The sequence below is a fragment of the Zootermopsis nevadensis genome, unplaced genomic scaffold, assembly GCF_977971745.1.
Source record: "Zootermopsis nevadensis isolate Lab colony 2312 unplaced genomic scaffold, Znev_1.0 Znev_ptg000028l, whole genome shotgun sequence".
Classification (NCBI taxonomy): domain Eukaryota; kingdom Metazoa; phylum Arthropoda; class Insecta; order Blattodea; family Termopsidae; genus Zootermopsis; species Zootermopsis nevadensis.
Window position 1 is genome coordinate 17667122 of NW_028259160.1, and position 17591 is coordinate 17684712.

Sequence of the window (17591 nt, forward strand, 5' to 3'; positions counted from 1 at the left end):
CCAGGTGATTTTTAAAGTGAATAACCAATTTATTTTCTAAGTTTTATTTGTAAACTTTTAGTTGCTGGCTGTAAATCGTATAATTAATATTTATGATTTATTTTTAAAAAATCATTAGTGCCTCGCTTGTAAATTTGTAGCCATTTTGAATCCTGTTTTATGATTGGAAGCCATTCGTATTTGTTACTTGAATTAACAGCAGTGAAATCATTCTGAAGGCTAAGCAGTAGCATGGTAACATTTGGATTAATTTCCATGGGAAAAATTTGAAATGAATATGTTGGAATATTTAAATAATCTGAAAGCAGCGTGACGAACAGAAGTGCAGTAACAAATGTTGGGAGAAATTTCTCGACTTGCATTCGGGACGAGCCAGGTTCGAATCCAGGATGCTACCTTTTGTCTTCGGTGACGTCTTCGTGAATTTTGTTATGGCCCCTAGAAGTAGTTCACGGGGCGTGGGAATGACTTGGGATTGTCATCTCCATTTAGTATACATGCTGCCACTAAAAATGTATACACATCACAATACGGAGGATTAACTTTGTGTGGAAACATGTTTCTGTGACCATTTCTGCAGAATATTATTGCTTGTTGGTTACAAACCAAACCGTTCTTTGTTTTCCTATCTGAATTGGCAGTTTGCGTATCAGGATTCGTTAATTTTTAACAAAAGTCATCCATTCTGGCGTTCAAAGGTTTCGTGTTGAATGTTCTCGAACATTCAAGGTCATGGAGATCATTTCTGGCGTGTCGGTATTATACATCAGGTGCTGCCTGACATCTGTCGGATGAAATGAAGGCTCATAGTAACAGTGCGAATCGACCAATCACGAGCGGAGTTGGTTAATCGTGTGGCAAGTGCAAACTGAACTGGATGTCTTCGCATTTCAGAACGTAAAAATTCGTAAGTTTCTTTGATTGGGGAAATTGCAAGTTAAATGCAATCAAAAACTTTGCATTAGTTATAATTTCGACGTAATTTGTGCGTTATACGGTTAGAAATCTGATGTTTGCTATTTAGCATATCCATCAACATGGAGAATTACTTGCAAAGTTTATCGTCATTTTGGCGCTATTTTTTAACGTGAAAAATAATTAGAAATATGAGTTATTGTTAAATGAACAAGTGTATCAGAAGTTCGTAAGAATTTCATTACAAAATTTTAAAGCAATTCAGAATAGGAGGCTGACCAAAAAATGTATAATTTATATCAAGGAGTTTTATAAAATAAAACGAGTCACTGGACAAGCTCATAGCCATTTTGATTTTCCGATTGTGTTTTGTTGAATCGTCATGAATATTAAAAATTAATTTTAATTATAATATCATGCATTAAGAATCCAGGTGACTTTTAAAGTGAATAACCACTTTAATTTCCAAGTTTTTTAATTAAACTTTTCGTGAGTTTCTTTGTTTATTTTCGTTTTTCCAATGCTTGGTTGGAGCTGCTACCTGTTCCTACATTTTTCAGTCCACCGTTCGCATCTTAATTTTTTTATAAGCTTCATAAAAGTACAATTGATGAAGCGTCATTAAATGACCACATAAAATGAGTGATTTTAACCAACATATGTAAATGGCCCGGGGAGGGGGCAAGGCGGCTCAGTATTCTGGAAAGCTGTTCTGCTTTCTCATTTGCATATTTTAATCTGCATAATGCACTTTCGGGTCTCCACCCATAAGCCTTTAGAATATATTTCTATGGGTACGGGGAAGCATTTCAAATATTTTCCGGATATTTATTATTCGAATAAGCGCGAGAAATGAACAGTTGTGGTGTTTCAGATTAGTAATATACTTTTGTATTTTGGTGTATGAAGGTACGAATATTAGGTATCTGTAATTTTTAATTTCTTTTTATCAAGGCCCCTCAGGGCAGATTATCGGACAACAGTGGCGTAAGAGTTTACAGATTAAATAAAATATCGAGTCTTTCCATGGGTTTTCCTGCCCTTAAATGCATAAATATGCACACATGAATTCAAGGAAATCTTCAGAAATAAGAAAAGGCCCATTAAAGTGTGGTGTGCAGTAAATTAAATATGTGGTACTGAATTCCGTAAAAATATCTTATTTTCATTCATTTATGGTTTATATAACGACGCTGTCAGCATACAGCTTTGATTGATATAAAGATAAATGATTGGAATAATTGATATGGAAGGAGAGGGATGAGATAGTATCCCAGCATTTGGTTGGAGGAACCGAGGGAAATAACGAAGAATCTGCCGGCCAAGATTTGTACCCACGTCAACACATGCATGAAATAGATGTTAGGTAAATGAGATGTTCTCTTGAGTAGCCATCTTGATTTATTCTACATGGTCTTGTGTTTCAGATCCGGTGTTCTGGCAGTAAACTATCAGTCCTCTGACTCGGCAAAGACTCGATCCACTGGCTCTGGAGAAGATGGAGCATTAAAAAGTAAAATCAGACCAGTATATAATAAAACAATAGCGAATAAGAAAGATTCCACTAGTGTGGCTGTTAGGATAGGTGGATATGACACTAAAGCTAATGCAGTTGATATGGTGTTGTTAAATATCCTACCAGGAAATAATTTAGTGTTGCGAATGTTTTGTCAAAAGGGAAGTTTGGAGAGGTCTTATACTGACTCAGAATCACTTATTGCAAAAAATTGTTGAAAACATTTGGTTTGAGGCTCGGTTAATAAGACTTCACAATAAATGAAATGATCAGAATGTGTTTGCCCTCCGACATATGGACAGGCATGAAAAAATTAAATCAGAGAAATTCTACATTATTTACAACCTGTGCTGAAAACTCTGTTGGCAATACTGATCATGAAATGAAAAATAATTACGAATTGCAAGGCCAGTTACACAAAAACAGATATAAATAAAAAATGTTCCAAGTTTTATAGTTCGTAGAGATTGAACCAAGCAGGGAATTATGTAATTTAGAGAATATGTAGGTTCATGTTTCCAAATCAAAATTTTATATGCAAATCTAGATGACAATCTGAATAGAGAAGACTTTTGTCAGAAATATTTGAAGCTATTTATTGTATTGGTTTGTCATTTGGTTCTGTTGTCATTCAGACAATGGTAACAGTAACAAGATTTGTGGCAACTATTAAAATGGTGTTGGAGTTTGTTACGGAAATTATTGATGTCGGTTTCCACACGTGGACTGTACAAATTGCCAATCTGTCTGCACAACTAACTTATTAACAACGCTAACATTTCTTTCTCTTTCGGGTTGTGGGTTTCCTTCTACATGCATGGCTGGCAAATACTAACTCTTTCTGATTTGTACGTCCACGTGTGCCCACTGACATCTTAAAACTCTCTTTTTTAAGAGAATGATCAGTATATTTTTCTATAAGATAATAAACTTCAAGTTTATTTGGTGTATTTAATAACATCACTGTTTCTCAAACTGCTGCTTCACAGGAATGAAGAGCATTTTCTTGTAACATGCCCACTTGAAATATTAGATTTACATTAGCCTGGACAAGAATTTGGTTACAGGACCAATTCTGAACAAATAATATTTGTATTTAAAAATATTAATTAAAATCTTAAAAGGGTAAGACCACAGAATAAAGAGGTGATGATAAAATCGTGCTATTCTTCTGAAATATGAATGGTAATTCCAGCAAAAAACAGTTAAATTTATAGGGATTGTTAACTGATGACCCAAAATTGACTTCAGATGATGGAAGCTCAATACTGAAACAGTTGTTATTTAACAATACGTACCAAGTGAGAATTCAAAACTTGTATCCTATTTAGAAATGTGATAACAGTTCATTAACATAATGCAGAGAAACTGAATAGAAATAGACAGTTTCTTCAACATTTAACAGAGAATAATATGACAGTAAAACTGAAAATAGGAAGAGGAACAGCTGACTGCTGCCAGTTGTTTTCAGGCGGGCATCGTGACCACGCTGCACTAGAGAGGGTTGATGTGTGCAGAGGTACAGTAGAGAGCAGAAGTGCACTAGAGTACAGTTGGTAAGAGTGGAGCACTAGTGTGCTGATGCCAGGAGATGTGCAGTAGAATGCACACATCAGAAGACACACACTAGAGTGCAGATGCCAGAAGATGTGCACTAGAGTGCCGATGTCAGGTGAATTGCACTAGAGTGCAGTTGGTAGGAGTGGAGCACTAGAGTGCAGTTGGTAGCAGAGTTGCACTAGAGTGCAGCTGGTTGGAGAGGCGTACTAGAGTGCTTATGTCAGGAGATGTGCACTAGAGTGCCGATGTCTGGTAAATTGCACTAGAGTGCAGTTGGTATGAGCGGAGCACTAGAGTGCAGTTGGTTGGAGAGGTGCACTAGAGTGCCGATGTCAGGTGAATTGCACTAGAGTGCAGTTGGTATGAGTGGAGCACTAGAGTGCAGCTGGTTGGAGAGGTGCACTAGAGTGCAGTTGGTATGAGTGGAGCACTAGAGTGCAGTTGGTATGAGTGGAGCACTAGAGTGCAGTTGGTATGAGTGGAGCACTAGAGTGCAGTTGGTAGTACAGGTGCACTAGAGTGCAGTTGGTAGCAAAGTTGCACTAGAGTGCAGCTGGTTGGAGAGGTGCACTAGAGTGCCGATGTCAGGTGAATTGCACTAGAGTGCAGTTGGTAGGAGTGGAGCACTAGTGTGCTGATGCTAGGAGATGTGCAGTAGAATGCACACATCAAAATATACGCACTAGAGTGCAGATGCCAGAAGATGTGCACTAGAGTGCCGATGTCAGGTGAATTGCACTAGAGTGCAGTTGGTAGGAGTGGAGCACTAGAGTGCAGTTGGTAGTACAGGTGCACTAGTGTGCTGATGCTAGGAGATGTAGAGTATACTGCTGATGTCAGTTATTGTGCACTATTTTAGGATATGTGCACTAGGATGTCAATGTTAAGAGGGATGCACTAGAGTGCCAACATCTGGAAAAATGCAATAAATTGTTGATGGGCGAACTATAGTTCTGGTGTGAGGAGGGGCGCCCTTCTGTGACGTAAAATACTGTATCCTATTAATAATTGTTCCTTAAGAATGATGTAAGTTCACTGAGATAACGCGGAGTAAATCGAACAGAAATTGCCAGTTACTTAAGCAGGTTTGAAGTAAGAACATAAAACTGAAAATGGGAAGTGGAACAGTTGACTGCTGCCAGTTGTTTTGCAGGCGGGCATCGTGACCGTGTCAGAATCAGCCCAGCTTCATGGGACAGTTTGTAGCTGTGCCTCCAAGAAAGAAACGTGCTTATCATGCCTCCAGCAGTGCGGCTGCTGCTTTCCATCTGCGACTGACAGCAACACAGGACATCAGAGGAACTGAGGACCTCATCAAATAGTAGGACTGCCACAAGTTTCATTAGGGTACCACAGAACCAGGGCTGCGTAAACAACTATACCAGTCGCGGATGGTGAATTTGTAGAATGTGTGTATGTCAACTTCAGAGTATTGCTGCTAATGCCCTAGGATACTCTGAGGTTCCTCTGTTTGCCCCATGTACCTGAGTATTGCTGCTAATGCCCAGGATGCTCAGAGTCACGCGTCTTTTATATAAATTTGACAGCAAAAGAGAAAGTGAGAATCATAGAACCCAGAATGTTAATGTTTAGTAACCAAGCTAGTGTACGTTCATTCTGATAAAATTATTTACACTGTGTGAATAAGAGTTGTGTAACAAGCTCCGAGCTCCAGTTCCTCGTGTTGAAATGGCCGCTTTCCGAGATCACATGCCACTGATTGTTGCTGCAAAATTAAGAATTTACAATTTTCTGTCCCTGCATACATTCTGCCACCATCAATCAAGTGGCTGGAGGGTCTTCACTAACGTGTTCCACCAAATCAAGTCGGTTAACCGTCTAACTGGTGGCTGAAGATTTTCCAGTCTCCGTAAATATGATACATGTGCTACATTATGTGATTGCTGTCACATGGTGTTTGCTAGTTCAGAGAGTGTTTCAAAACTATGCCCTGTGAGAAGAATTTTCACAGTTGCTTTGCAGTTTCAACTGTTATTTTCAAATTTGTAACCAGTTCCATTATAAGAATTTGGTTTATTCAGGTTAGCTGGTATAGCTTACTAGTGCCAGGCTGTGGTACGCAAGTTGCAGCTCTCTCAAAGTGTGTTCTACTAATCCTGTTCTTTCTCTGTTTCAGGAGTGTTTTGTATTTTCATTGACTGTGCTTTTCTTGTTCTTGATGTTGTTTTGATAGTATGTAGAGTTAGCTGCATCTTGCATGGCAGTAACCCTAATCAGCTGACACAACCAAGAAGCAGGTCTTCAGCAAAGTAAACATTTGCTTGGACTGTTTTCTTTGGTTCTTTGACTGATGATGGGCTCTGTCTATGTGTATTTTTCTGCCATGTATTTTATGTTGTGATGTTGATCAGCTTTTGTCGTAAACGACTTCACCAGTTTGTTGTTAAAGTCAGACACAATAGTTAGAACTTGCAGCTGTTCTCCATCTTCAAAATTGTCACCCGTGGTGCTTTGGATTGTCAGGTTGTCGTACTGTGCGGGGTTGGGAGAGGGTACCAGGATGGTCAGAGTAGTTGCAAGTTCTGTGCAAGTTTCACTTGGAACTGATGTCAGATAGTTCCACATCACTGTCTGGTGAATGATGACTGGATGTGCTGAAATAGAGAACTTGTGGAGTCCCGTTTCAAAGCACATGGCTGCAGATTCTCGGAGGCAGATCGCTGTCTTGTAGCCTCATATGAGGTGTTGGTTCCTTGTGATGCCACAAGGAGCAATCTGTAGCAGTGATTTGGAATTCCTTCTTGAGCTCTATTTCGGATATGAGCCTGGAAATTGCAGTACTCCATATCCCCCCCTCCATATCCTGTGCCTCAACGTGGCGAGGGGGTGAACAAAGAATTATGCATGTGGTTGCATTATCGTGCAATGTCCGAAAGCTACATAGTGCTGGGGCTATGGTATAGCTGTATTCATGAAAGGGTGTGATAAAATTAATATATTTTTCAAGACTGTGTTCTGCCAAATATAATGGCAATGTGAACCCAGAAGTTAAGAAACTGCATATTTGAATCTTACGTGTCCTGATGAGCAGTGCAATGTGTACTGGTTGGACCGTCTCATTACAAACAGAAAGTTGCACATTTCTATTTAGATCCTGGCAGCACTTCTGCTGCTGCCAGTTAACAAAATTGCAAATTGCAAACGCTGTTGAATCTGCATTGTTTTGTTTATTCTGGAGATCTGACACTTGTGCGGACATGCACAATTCTTTGGCTAAAGCAGGATAAACAATGTTATATTTTTATGAGTACAGCTTGCTGCTTTCAGTTACAGGTAATCAAACGATGTCTCCAGCTGTTTCTTGCCTACTTAACTCAGCCTTCTTTATTTGTTGAGGGTCATTAAGTCATTGGCAGTTGCATTCAACGTTGGTTTAGTATAATTAGTCACAAATAAAACGTTGGCCTAAAGAATACACTTACACTTACGGTGAGCAAAGTCTAAGAAACAACACATTTACAGCACACAGAACATTCTTTTTCCTCGGTCAAGTGCTAACATGCAACCACCATGTGCAACATGATAAAGTATCGACATGGAAACGAGACATCGATATTTTTATCGATTCTTTAATAGGCCCTCAACTGTTGTTTGGTTGCCATAGAAACAATGGCAGCCGCTGCGTCGAATGTTATTGAAAGCAGGAAGTACGGCAATGCAGTTATGTATGGCAGGTAGGGCCTGGGTCTGACTCTAGTCAGGAGTTTAAACACGCAAATACGTAAGAACACGTAAGTTTCATGATATGATTTCGAACTTGTCTTTCGTCCATTATATTTCTTTCTTTTATCGGAGACTGTTTAATATGACGTATTTCACTGTGATATGCAGGTCTGTAGTGTAGACAAATTATGCTGCATACCGTTTCCTTTGAAGAACATTATTGATTCATGTCTGCAGGGTTGGGGTGCTGGACAGGATGCGGGTTACCTACTGCACAGATCTGGACAAGTCGGTGCTTATCTCAAACTTTGAGAAGCGGGGCTGGTCACAGGTTGGCCCTGAAAATGACTGGAACTTATATTGGTACTTAAAATATATGTTCTTAAGTGCATAGTATCTTATATTTGTGACATAAGAATATATGTTTGCATAAAATACATCTGAGGGATCAGATTTTGATGAAATTTGGTGCACAATATAAAATCTAAATAAATTAACCCTTTTTACACAGTCACAACAGATGTCAATAAGTATTTTCCCTCCATATTGTACCAAGGAAAGTGAGCCAGGTAGCTCAGTCAGTGTATTGACTGGCTATGGGCTGGGAGATAGGGTTTCAATCCCAAACAAATGCAGAGGATTTTCTTTAGCCTTTGCATCCAGACTGGCTTTGGGACCAACCCAGCCTCCTGTCGAATGGGAACCGGGGTCTCTCACTGGCAGTAATGCACAGCCAGTGCTTCTGACCTCTCCCTCCTTCTAGTGCCAAGGCTGAGAATGATAAGGAGCTATTCCTCCTCTCCCCTAAGTCATGTAACTGGATGGCCGTGCTTACCATACCTCAGAATGGATGTCATAACATTACAATTATTTAAGTTCAGATAGATGAAACTTTAAATTTTCAATGGATGTATGCATCTGGATATGTTGTCTCTTTAAAAAATGAATTTGCCATAGCAAATAATCACAGTTATTTATATCCTGTGATAGTTGTAATGGCAAAAGTGCTAACTTTGAGAACTTGGTCTGAACATTTGTAATGAATCTTTCAAAAGAGTTTTTTTTTTAAATTCCCATAACCCCAGGCTTCTATTTAAAACAATAATTTGTTGAAATCATTACTTTTGAGGAGATGACAGGACATAAAACTCACTTCACTTTGTTGACAATTCAAAAAATATAAATAATTTGGTAACCCTGCCTTCAGTGTGGCTTTATTTGTAACATATTTTTATTTTGTTTATGCTGACTTTGTGCTCCTCAGTCGTATGTCTGTTTGTTGCAGGGCTGGGACCCATACGTGTCGCACACTTTTTAGTGTTGACAGTGGCTATAGAATGACAGACAACCAGTGAGTAACAGTGCTGCCAGTACCTAGGGCTTCATTGTAAGATTTTCAACAAAATTTGTGTGTTGTATAGTGGCGGATGTGTTAGTAAAGTGGTGGACTGTGAAGTGGACAGCCAGATTTCATCTGACAGTAGGGGCATTAGGAACCTGTTCTGCTTCACCATTATATCAAGATGAACTGTGGTATCCTCCCAGCTGTTCCTCCTTTTGTTTAAATTGAGGCGGAGGCTTGTAAATTTTCTTGACAATCACTGGTCAAATGTATATGGAATTGATCATAACAACAGAATTTTTAAAGATTCTTTCAGTTACTTGGGTCAAAAAGAATATATTCTATTTTCATTACTCTCATCATCCTGTTGGAATTAATCATACTGAGAAATATAAACTGGACTTGTGGCCTGTGGTATCATTGTTGTATTTATAAATTCTGTTATCAGAAAGTCAGTGCTGCACATTATTAGATTGTAAGATTATTTGGTTGCATCCAGGATCATCAATCATTTCCCAAACCACTATGAGCTGTCACGCAAGGATCTGCTTGTTAAGAACATCAAACGCTATCGCAAAGATCTAGAGCGTGAGAAGGACCCGCTCGCAGAGCGGGGGGAAATTCCAAGTCGTTACCTACATCTTGACTTCATCCCAGTCACCTTCGTGTTACCTGCAGGTAAGCTTCCATCAGATGTATCACTCCTGTCTCTAGTCTGCCAAGTCCTCGGTACAAACATTATCCTCCTTAAGTATATTATTTAATACTGCATTTAAAAATGTTTAGCTGTGATTAATCAGTAACGATATTGTCCTCATTCCATGATTAATGTCTGGTTCCCATTTTTAAGTCGGGAACTATGAACCAGACTTCATTTTCAATGTTAGGCCTAGATCTTTAGTGAATCCTATAGCCTGAATAGAACATCTGTCATTGTGCAGACTATAACATGTTTGTGGAGGAGTACCGGAAGAATCCGCAGAGCACATGGATCATGAAGCCGTGCGGCAAGTCACAGGGGGCTGGCATCTTCCTTATTAACAAGCTCTCCAAGCTCAAGCGCTGGTCTCGTGAAAGCAAAACACCATTCCACCCTACTCTCGTGAAAGAGTGTTATGTGATATCCAGGTAAGAGGTTTCTAAGATTCATAGTTATTTTTTGAAAGATGTTAATTTTTTTATAATATATATTTTACTAGAGACAGGTTATTGAATTGCTCAGGTTCTTATTATGAAGTTGGATTTAAAACATTGCAATGATAAATCTTCTTTAATTTCCTTTGTCCTTCCCTGTATCCCATCTCACTCCCTTAGTTTGTGTTGGATAATTGAGGGTTGTTATAAGCCATGATTCTAAATATCCCTCTAGGAGTGGAGCTGTGCTATTAGTGTCGGTAGTATCCAAAAAGACAGCCTGACTATGGTAAATATCAAGATACTGAAATGTGTTACAGATACATTGACAACCCACTGCTGATTGGAGGTAAGAAGTTTGACCTGCGACTCTATGTACTAGTGACGTCATTCCGACCCCTGAAATGTTACCTGTTCAAGCTGGGGTTCTGTCGCTTCTGCACTGTCAAGTATGATACAAGCATACAGGAACTGGACAACATGTACATCCACCTCACGAATGTGTCAATCCAGAAGCATGGGGCAAGTGTCTGAAATTATCGAATCCTCAATAGCATTTGTTAGGATCCATTTTAATGTAGCTTTCTCTTCTGTCTGTGTATCAGTCATAATAATCACTTGTAATGCAGCATATTATTATTAGATCTGCTAGACTGAGGTGGGCAGGGCATGTTGTGAGGGTGGAAGACAGTGACCCACCAAAGAAAATCATTGACAGCAATCCTGGAGAGCAAAGAAAGGGGGGCCATCCGAAGCTCAGATGGGTTGATGGAATAGAGGAAGCCTTTTAATTTATCAAGGTCATTCAAAACATTTTTTGAAAAGCATATTTCTGCCGAATTGTAGGGATCTGAGTGACAATACTCATGTCCGTTTGAGCATAGAGAAGATGAGTTGAGAGAAAGTTAGAATAGAGTAAGAGAGAAGATAGGGAGATAAAGAAGCAGGAAAAGAAGGGGTGTGCATGTGGGGGATGTGACTTTTTTATTTATCTTCCTCATAATAGATAAAAATGATGATATATGAAGAAATCGAAATTGCGGGCATAGAGTGTTGTGCATGTTTAGAAAGATCATTTTTCATGAATTTTAGTGTAAATAAGAGATTATAAATGTCTCCAGTTGTTCACTGTACCCACTATTCCTGTATAAATTGCAGGGTGAGTATAACTGTATGCATGGCGGTAAGCTGAGTGTTCAGAACCTACGGCTATATCTGGAGAGTACGCAGGGCAAGGACGTCACCGAGCGCCTATTCAGTGCTATCTCCTGGCTTATCGTACACTCGCTCAAGGCTGTCTCTCCTGTTATGGACAATGATCGGCATTGTTTTGAATGTTATGGCTATGACATCATTATAGACAACAAACTGAAGCCATGGCTAGTCGAGGTATGTATGCACTTCATTTACAGCTTCTGTGGTCGCTGGGTTAGATTTCATGGTGGCAAGTATGAAAATGACTATCTTCTGGAATGCTGCACTGTTTAGTCTAAAAGACGTTAAGTGATGTTTCAGTTGATAAAGGTAATAAGCACCTCTGAAACATTGATCAGGTCCTAAGCTGTCATAGTATATTTTAAGGTATTCTCATTTCATTTATGTGGAGGAATCAAAAAACCACAAAATACCTACCTATAGCTTGTCTTGGAGCCAAGAATCAAAGTTGAGATGCCCTGAATCTGGAATTGAGCATTAAGCAATGAAAAGTGGTTTCTTCATTAAGAAGAATACTATTTGTTGTACTGATGTGGTAGGCTGACAACCTGTCCCTGTAAAAGAAACAATGTTAGGAAACCGGAAGGGGGGGGGGGGGCAGAAGTAAAGGCCCAATCTGGGTTGTAGTGCACTTGATGATGTGATAAAAACCAGTTTCATATATTTTCTGTATTCCTCGTGGACTGCAAGATGATATAAATTTCTACTGTACTGGCTCTCTGACTGTTGTCAGCCATGTGTGTTTTACAGGTTAATGCTTCTCCTTCCTTGACATCTACCACTGTAAATGACCGTATTCTGAAGTACAAGCTGATTGACAACATCTTGTCAGTAGTACTGGCACCTGATGGCATCCCAGAGTGAGTATGTGACAGCATTCAAATTTGCAAAATCTGATCAAGTCTGAAACTAAATATCTAAGTACTTCATTATCATATTAAGTGCAGTCAAAATTGTGTTATGGACTAAACTTAGAGACAAATTATATTGATTGCTGCCATATAAAGGGGGGGAGAGATGGTGCTGTACCTCCATGCCCCCTGCACCACATCATAATATGGTGCTCAACCACAGATTGATTTAGATTTACCATGTGTTTAAGGTAGATTGAGGTTATGGCTGAGATTTGAAGTCCTCACAGCAGCGAAGATGTCAGTGTTGTTCTGTATTTTAATGCCATGTGGCATGGGATCAGTGCTGAGGATTGACACAGTATGTTCCTTTGAAACAGTAGTTTCTACCTTCAAGTCCATATGACATTAAAACCCAGAAGACTAACAGACAAAGGCAATGGCTCTTTTCAATTTAGAAAGAAAGGGTTTAAATCTGATAAAGGGAAGTTTGGAGGAGTGTATTGGGTCATGTATGCAGGTGAGACTTCAAATTTGCCTAGTTTTCTAGTTGTAAACTTAGTCATACTTTATATTTGCTTTCTGTTGGCAGTGTACGCTGGAATAAGGTTCCGTCGCCTGAGGCTCTTGGAAACTTTGAACTTCTGCTAGATGAAGAACTTGCATTCCAGGAGGAGCACCCGGCGAATCAAAGTCGGAGTCGATCTGATTTGCGCGGACCATTGTTTCGCTGGAAGTAGGCTGTATGAGGCAGGTCAGCAGCATTAGATGGTTTATCTAATGGTGAAGTGTTTTCTTTGAGGTATGTAGTGAATGTTTAAATATCTGGATCATTTTGGCTTAAAAGGGTTAACACCTGGTTTTACATTGTACTGTCTCTAGCATAAATATGCTGTTACATTGTGCTTAATAAGAATGGGCAAGAATTTTAACTAATTGTAAATTATGTTGGCCACTTGTGTATGAACCCATTGGCTTACATAGACAAGGGGAAAAAGAAAATGCTTATACTGGCTTTGATTCCTTGATTGATACAAGGAAGTGATAACAGATGGCATGCTGAGCTTTATTCTGTAGAAACAGGTTTTACTGAGTGAGAATGCCAACAGATTTGTTTCTGCTTTAGCCTTCTACAGAATAATAGTAATGCTGAAAGTTGTGCAAACAGTGATTCTGGTAAATAATACAGAAAATGGACAACAGATTTATGTAATAAATATTACTATAAGTAAATATTATACTGGTTGTTAGAGCCATTCATTTATGTATTAATGCCCACAATCAATGGAGAGTGCATGAGATGAGTCCATCTTTATCCCTGATCCACACCAGGAGCCTGTCCCATCTTTCCGTTTGCGATGGAAATGAGTGTAATATCATTTAAAAGAACACATTTTATTAACAAAAGACTAAAGTAACACCTTTTTACATTTTAGTTGCAAAACTTAAAATATTCTGCTTTCGAGTCCTTCCACATCCTTCTTGACATTTATTTCTGGTTTGATTTGGATGCTGTTTATCCTGAGCATGGTGTGTGGGGTCCGCTGAACTGTAACAAAAACACCCACTTCATTACTCTTCCAGATTTGAGCAAAAAACTAATGCTTTCCCAACTTCATACCTTGTAAATTCTTATATGCCATATAAAAATCAAGAAATAAAATGACACCACCATATTCTGTGTACGTGAGAAAAAGGAGAATGTTCTTCATTTAGAGATTCTTATCTGGAACCCTGTTACCAAGATGTCTGTTCAACTGCCTACACTATTTCACCGCTGACATCATTGTTATATCAACTAACAGACTTGCGAAAAGCTGTGGCATGTCATTGGAAGGCCATGCATCTTGATACCTTTTGACATTGTCATGAACAATATCAAAGCAGCCATACAAATTTGTGAGGCCAGAATAACATTCAATTAATCCAATGAAGGAGGAAGGTTCTTGTACTTTTGTATGGTGATAATTATTTAGTACAGTACACAACTTTCATTATATTAATTTTTCAGGAAAATGAAAAATAGCTACACAGCAATTAACTGTTTGATACGATCAATTATAGAAGCGTGACGTGTAAAATCCTGAATGGTGTCATGTTATCAACATGTAACTTAAAATATTATGAATGATATTAAAGGCTGTAAGGTCTAATCCTTCATAGTCCTAGAGAGCACCATGGAAATGAGTGAAGAAGTGGTTATGGCCAAATTTATGATATATTGGAATTTGCCTCGAGGAACTGAGGAAAACCACATAAACCCTTGATCAGCACTGCATGTCTCCAGCTCATGCCAAATACAAAGCAGGAGTGCTAATCACCTGGAGATGACAATGGGACATCTATGAGAAGCATCTTGCAACTATGTAACATGAAAACATAAGCCTTCTGAACTCCTAGGAAATGGCTTGTCTTGTGCTTACAGTTTATCCTCTGAAACTGCTTCCTTCTCTTCTTCTTGAACACTGTCTTGATATGAGACAGTGCCTTTTCAATGACTGTAGCATGCACCAATACAAGTTCAGAAGAGAGAACTGGGCGTCCAATCAGGGTAAAATCTGTACCCCCCGCCAGTAATACCTATAAGAAGATGGGAAAACACATACAAATTATCTCAGTGGATTGTAAGTTACATGGTCATCAAACTAAGTAACTAGATGGCTTACGGAACCTGAAGGTTCATCACCAAATTAACCAAGGCCCTCCACTGGAAGGTTATTTATTATCAAACAAAGTAACTATGATTACATATACAGTGAACATGTGAGGGTGGTATTGTGGAGACAGGCTTGTAGCACAGATAGAAAATGCATATATGCAGAACTGTAGAGGGCGAAGAGAGCAGGGTGCAAGGACATGGACTGGATTCATTTGGCTCAGAACAAAGTGCAGTGGCACACTAATTTGTGAGCACAGTAATGAATGTTCTGTGGCCAGGCAATTTCTTGATCAGCTGAAGAACTAACAGCTTCCCAAAAAGGACTATGTTACACAGAGTCTGCTACAATTAATAAGAAGCAGGTAGTCATGGACTATTTCATGGTAATATCCAAGGACTCTCCTTTAATGATTATCACTTCAGATTATCTACTTGGAGGGTTCAGTGGTAATGCGTTTGACTTATTCACATGCGCTTGCATGCCAGCGACCACTACTTTGTACCTCTGTACAAACATTTCCACCCCCCACCCCCTTGCAGTCTTGGATACAGATTTCAAATACTTTAGTCTCTCATTCCTTAATCACTTTCATTTGGTACATCCAATTTCTGCCAATGGGAACTTCACAAAAAAATCATAAACTTTGGATTTAAATTATTTGATATGTGGTAACTGCAGTCATGGTTAGCAAGGTTATCAAATAACCAATATTGTTTTCCACATGAAAGAGGTGTATAAATGACTGTCCTACCTTTTCCAGCTTGAGTTCATCCCCAATTTGTGGGGCCCAGTGTCCCTCTATGATGATTAAGTCCTCAGTGGTGACTTTAAACTGCTTGCCACAGATATGCACAACTGCAAAGAGGCGACCCTCACTCTGCTGCTGCAACTGCTTGTTGACTTTGGAAATTATCTCTGTCAACAACAAAACTTACGATTAATATTAAATTAGATGGTTCAGTAAGACATTCTGCTCAAGTTCTACTTTTTACTCCTTAACACCCCCCCCCCCCCCCCCCCAATATGCATTCTCCCCATGAGTCACAAAAATGTTCCTACTATGTATAACTGTCCTGATTTCATTTGTTGTCCAAGCATTTTGAAACTACAATGTTTCGGAAGTTGGTTCTAGGTCCATCTTTAAATATTAACAGGAATATTTTCTGTTTAACTTTAGTGTATAACAAAGGAAGCATGATGATAGTGGACACTGAATGTTTCACCATTTGATTGTTTTTGTTCCTCTTCTGTGGTTTCTGATGATGTCAGTATCATCTTCTGTGTCTCTGGCACTGAGTGGAGGTGGGATGTTGTAGTGGTGCTCCACAGAGGTCTACGCACAGCATATCCTGCAGAAATGGAGTAAACATTTTACATTTAGTTTAATAGTGCCATGACAAGTGCACAGTTTTCAAAATAATAAAGAATTATGTGATGATTACAGATGGGAAGATCAGAAAGTTATATTACAGCCAACAAACAGTATGACAGTATTCTGTCATTTGAATGACACCAAGTTCTGATATGCTGATACTTTTCCCAAGCCCTATTAATGTCCATATTATCATCAATGTTTTTCAAAGCTGCAAAACTATTTGAGATTTTGACCTGACCCTGTTTTTCAACTCCCACATCCTTCTTCTTCAAGGGATTAAATCCATCTGTATCAAAGTTTCTGTTGTTTATTTAAAAACAGAAAATGTCATTTTAACTCTTAAATCACCAAATGGTGGCCAGTGTCACAGTAAACTCTTCTTAGAGATTTGGCATCAATTAAATTTTCATATCATCATTTATCTATTAGGAAGTGATCAATCTGATTGTGTATTCACATCAGGAAACATTCAAGTGCATTTACAAATGGGTGATGAGAGACTCATCACCCTGATGATGGAGCACCAAGTACCCCTGAAACACTGGTAAACTTCCACCACACTGCATGGTGCTAAAACCCAGAAGGCAACTATCTTCTTCCCAAGTGGCAGTATCTAAAACCTGTTTAAGAAACGGCGGCCCCCAAGCGAAGGAAACGTATAAATTCATCACAGACGTGTCTGCTGGTATGAAGGGCTTGCCTTAAGTTACTTAAAGGACAATAAATAAGCTATAGTTCAGTTTGCGACCAATATTTCATGTTCGGCGTTTTAGGAGCTGCCAAATTCGTTTTTGTTGCTGCTCTGTCTGTATACAAAGATTCTACAGAACAAATTTGGTTTTGGGCTTCAGGTTTTCAAAATTCTTAAAGTATATTTGAATAAGAGTGTCCGAAGAGAACAAATACCACATGCAGCGTTTAAGTGTTTAAATTTCATGTGATGTCAGAGATCAATTTCGTACATAACTTACTCGAGGTTTACATTAGAAGGACGCCTAACCTAAAATCTGACCAACACATTGAAAAACTTCACACGCGTTACACAAAGTACTTTAATTAAATTTATGCCACTTACCGCGTAAATATGCATGTTTATTAACACAGCCCGATAGTGCCAATTTATTTAAAGAAACTAGTAAACCTGTAAACTTGTTCAAAACAGACATTTCTTTACTGACCTCAAGCGACTTAGGTTAACTACTTATTTAATCTGTGTTGTATATTCTATGGTATGGTGCCAGGGTTACCAGGAACAAAATGCCTCTTATTTGAGAAATTTCCCTGTGAGCAGTTTTACTTTACGTAATCCATTTTATCTGAGCATAAGTTTCGTAATATA

At 38.8% G+C, this 17591-nt stretch overlaps 2 protein-coding genes and 1 long non-coding RNA gene across 5 annotated transcripts; 1 reads left to right on the top strand and 2 right to left on the bottom strand.

Annotated features, from left to right (window-relative positions):
• Window positions 1–2055: 2055 nt before the first annotated feature.
• Window positions 2056–6822, bottom strand: LOC110826597 (uncharacterized). Its single transcript, XR_002542097.2, has 2 exons — window positions 5626–6822; window positions 2056–2404 (listed from the first exon to the last, which is right to left on the bottom strand). It is a non-coding gene; the product is annotated as an uncharacterized LOC110826597 (long non-coding RNA).
• Window positions 6823–7498: 676 nt separating this feature from the next.
• TTLL1B (Tubulin tyrosine ligase-like 1B) lies at window positions 7499–13455 on the top strand. Of its 3 annotated transcripts, none has more exons than XM_087357595.1 (9): window positions 7499–7686; window positions 7913–8038; window positions 8961–9026; window positions 9517–9695; window positions 9959–10145; window positions 10472–10673; window positions 11310–11540; window positions 12117–12226; window positions 12810–13455. In XM_087357595.1, exons 1-9 carry the CDS (start codon window positions 7622–7624, stop codon window positions 12955–12957), a joined length of 1314 nt encoding a protein of 437 aa, XP_087213721.1. In that variant the 5' UTR covers window positions 7499–7621; the 3' UTR covers window positions 12958–13455. The 3 variants fall into 3 exon arrangements, with proteins under 3 accessions (XP_087213721.1, XP_087213723.1, XP_087213722.1); XM_087357597.1 differs by having other exon boundaries at window positions 12117–12230; window positions 12810–12949; XM_087357596.1 differs by having other exon boundaries at window positions 7530–7743.
• A 141-nt stretch (window positions 13456–13596) lies between these two features.
• On the bottom strand, window positions 13597–17536 carry mRpL21 (mitochondrial ribosomal protein L21). The gene is made up of 5 exons (XM_022057380.2): window positions 17328–17536; window positions 16101–16226; window positions 15629–15792; window positions 14641–14797; window positions 13597–13766 (listed from the first exon to the last, which is right to left on the bottom strand). Exons 1-5 carry the CDS (start codon window positions 17416–17418, stop codon window positions 13663–13665), a joined length of 642 nt encoding a protein of 213 aa, XP_021913072.1. The 5' UTR covers window positions 17419–17536; the 3' UTR covers window positions 13597–13662.
• Window positions 17537–17591: the final 55 nt, after the last annotated feature.

Bases quoted from the DNA above. Each gene is read 5' to 3' on its own strand.
- TTLL1B (XM_087357595.1), top strand. From the start codon at position 7,622: ATGGCAGCCGCTGCGTCGAATGTTATTGAAAGCAGGAAGTACGGCAAT. The intron at 9,027-9,516 runs GTGAGTAACAGT...GGTTGCATCCAG, and splicing joins TATAGAATGACAGACAACCA to GATCATCAATCATTTCCCAA. The intron at 12,227-12,809 runs GTGAGTATGTGA...TTCTGTTGGCAG, and splicing joins GCACCTGATGGCATCCCAGA to TGTACGCTGGAATAAGGTTC.
- mRpL21 (XM_022057380.2), bottom strand. From the start codon at position 17,418: ATGTCTGTTTTGAACAAGTTTACAGGTTTACTAGTTTCTTTAAATAAA. The intron at 16,227-17,327 runs GTAAGTGGCATA...CCATTTCTGCAG, and splicing joins TAAACATGCATATTTACGCG to GATATGCTGTGCGTAGACCT. The intron at 15,793-16,100 runs GTGAAACATTCA...TGTTGTTGACAG, and splicing joins GGAACAAAAACAATCAAATG to AGATAATTTCCAAAGTCAAC.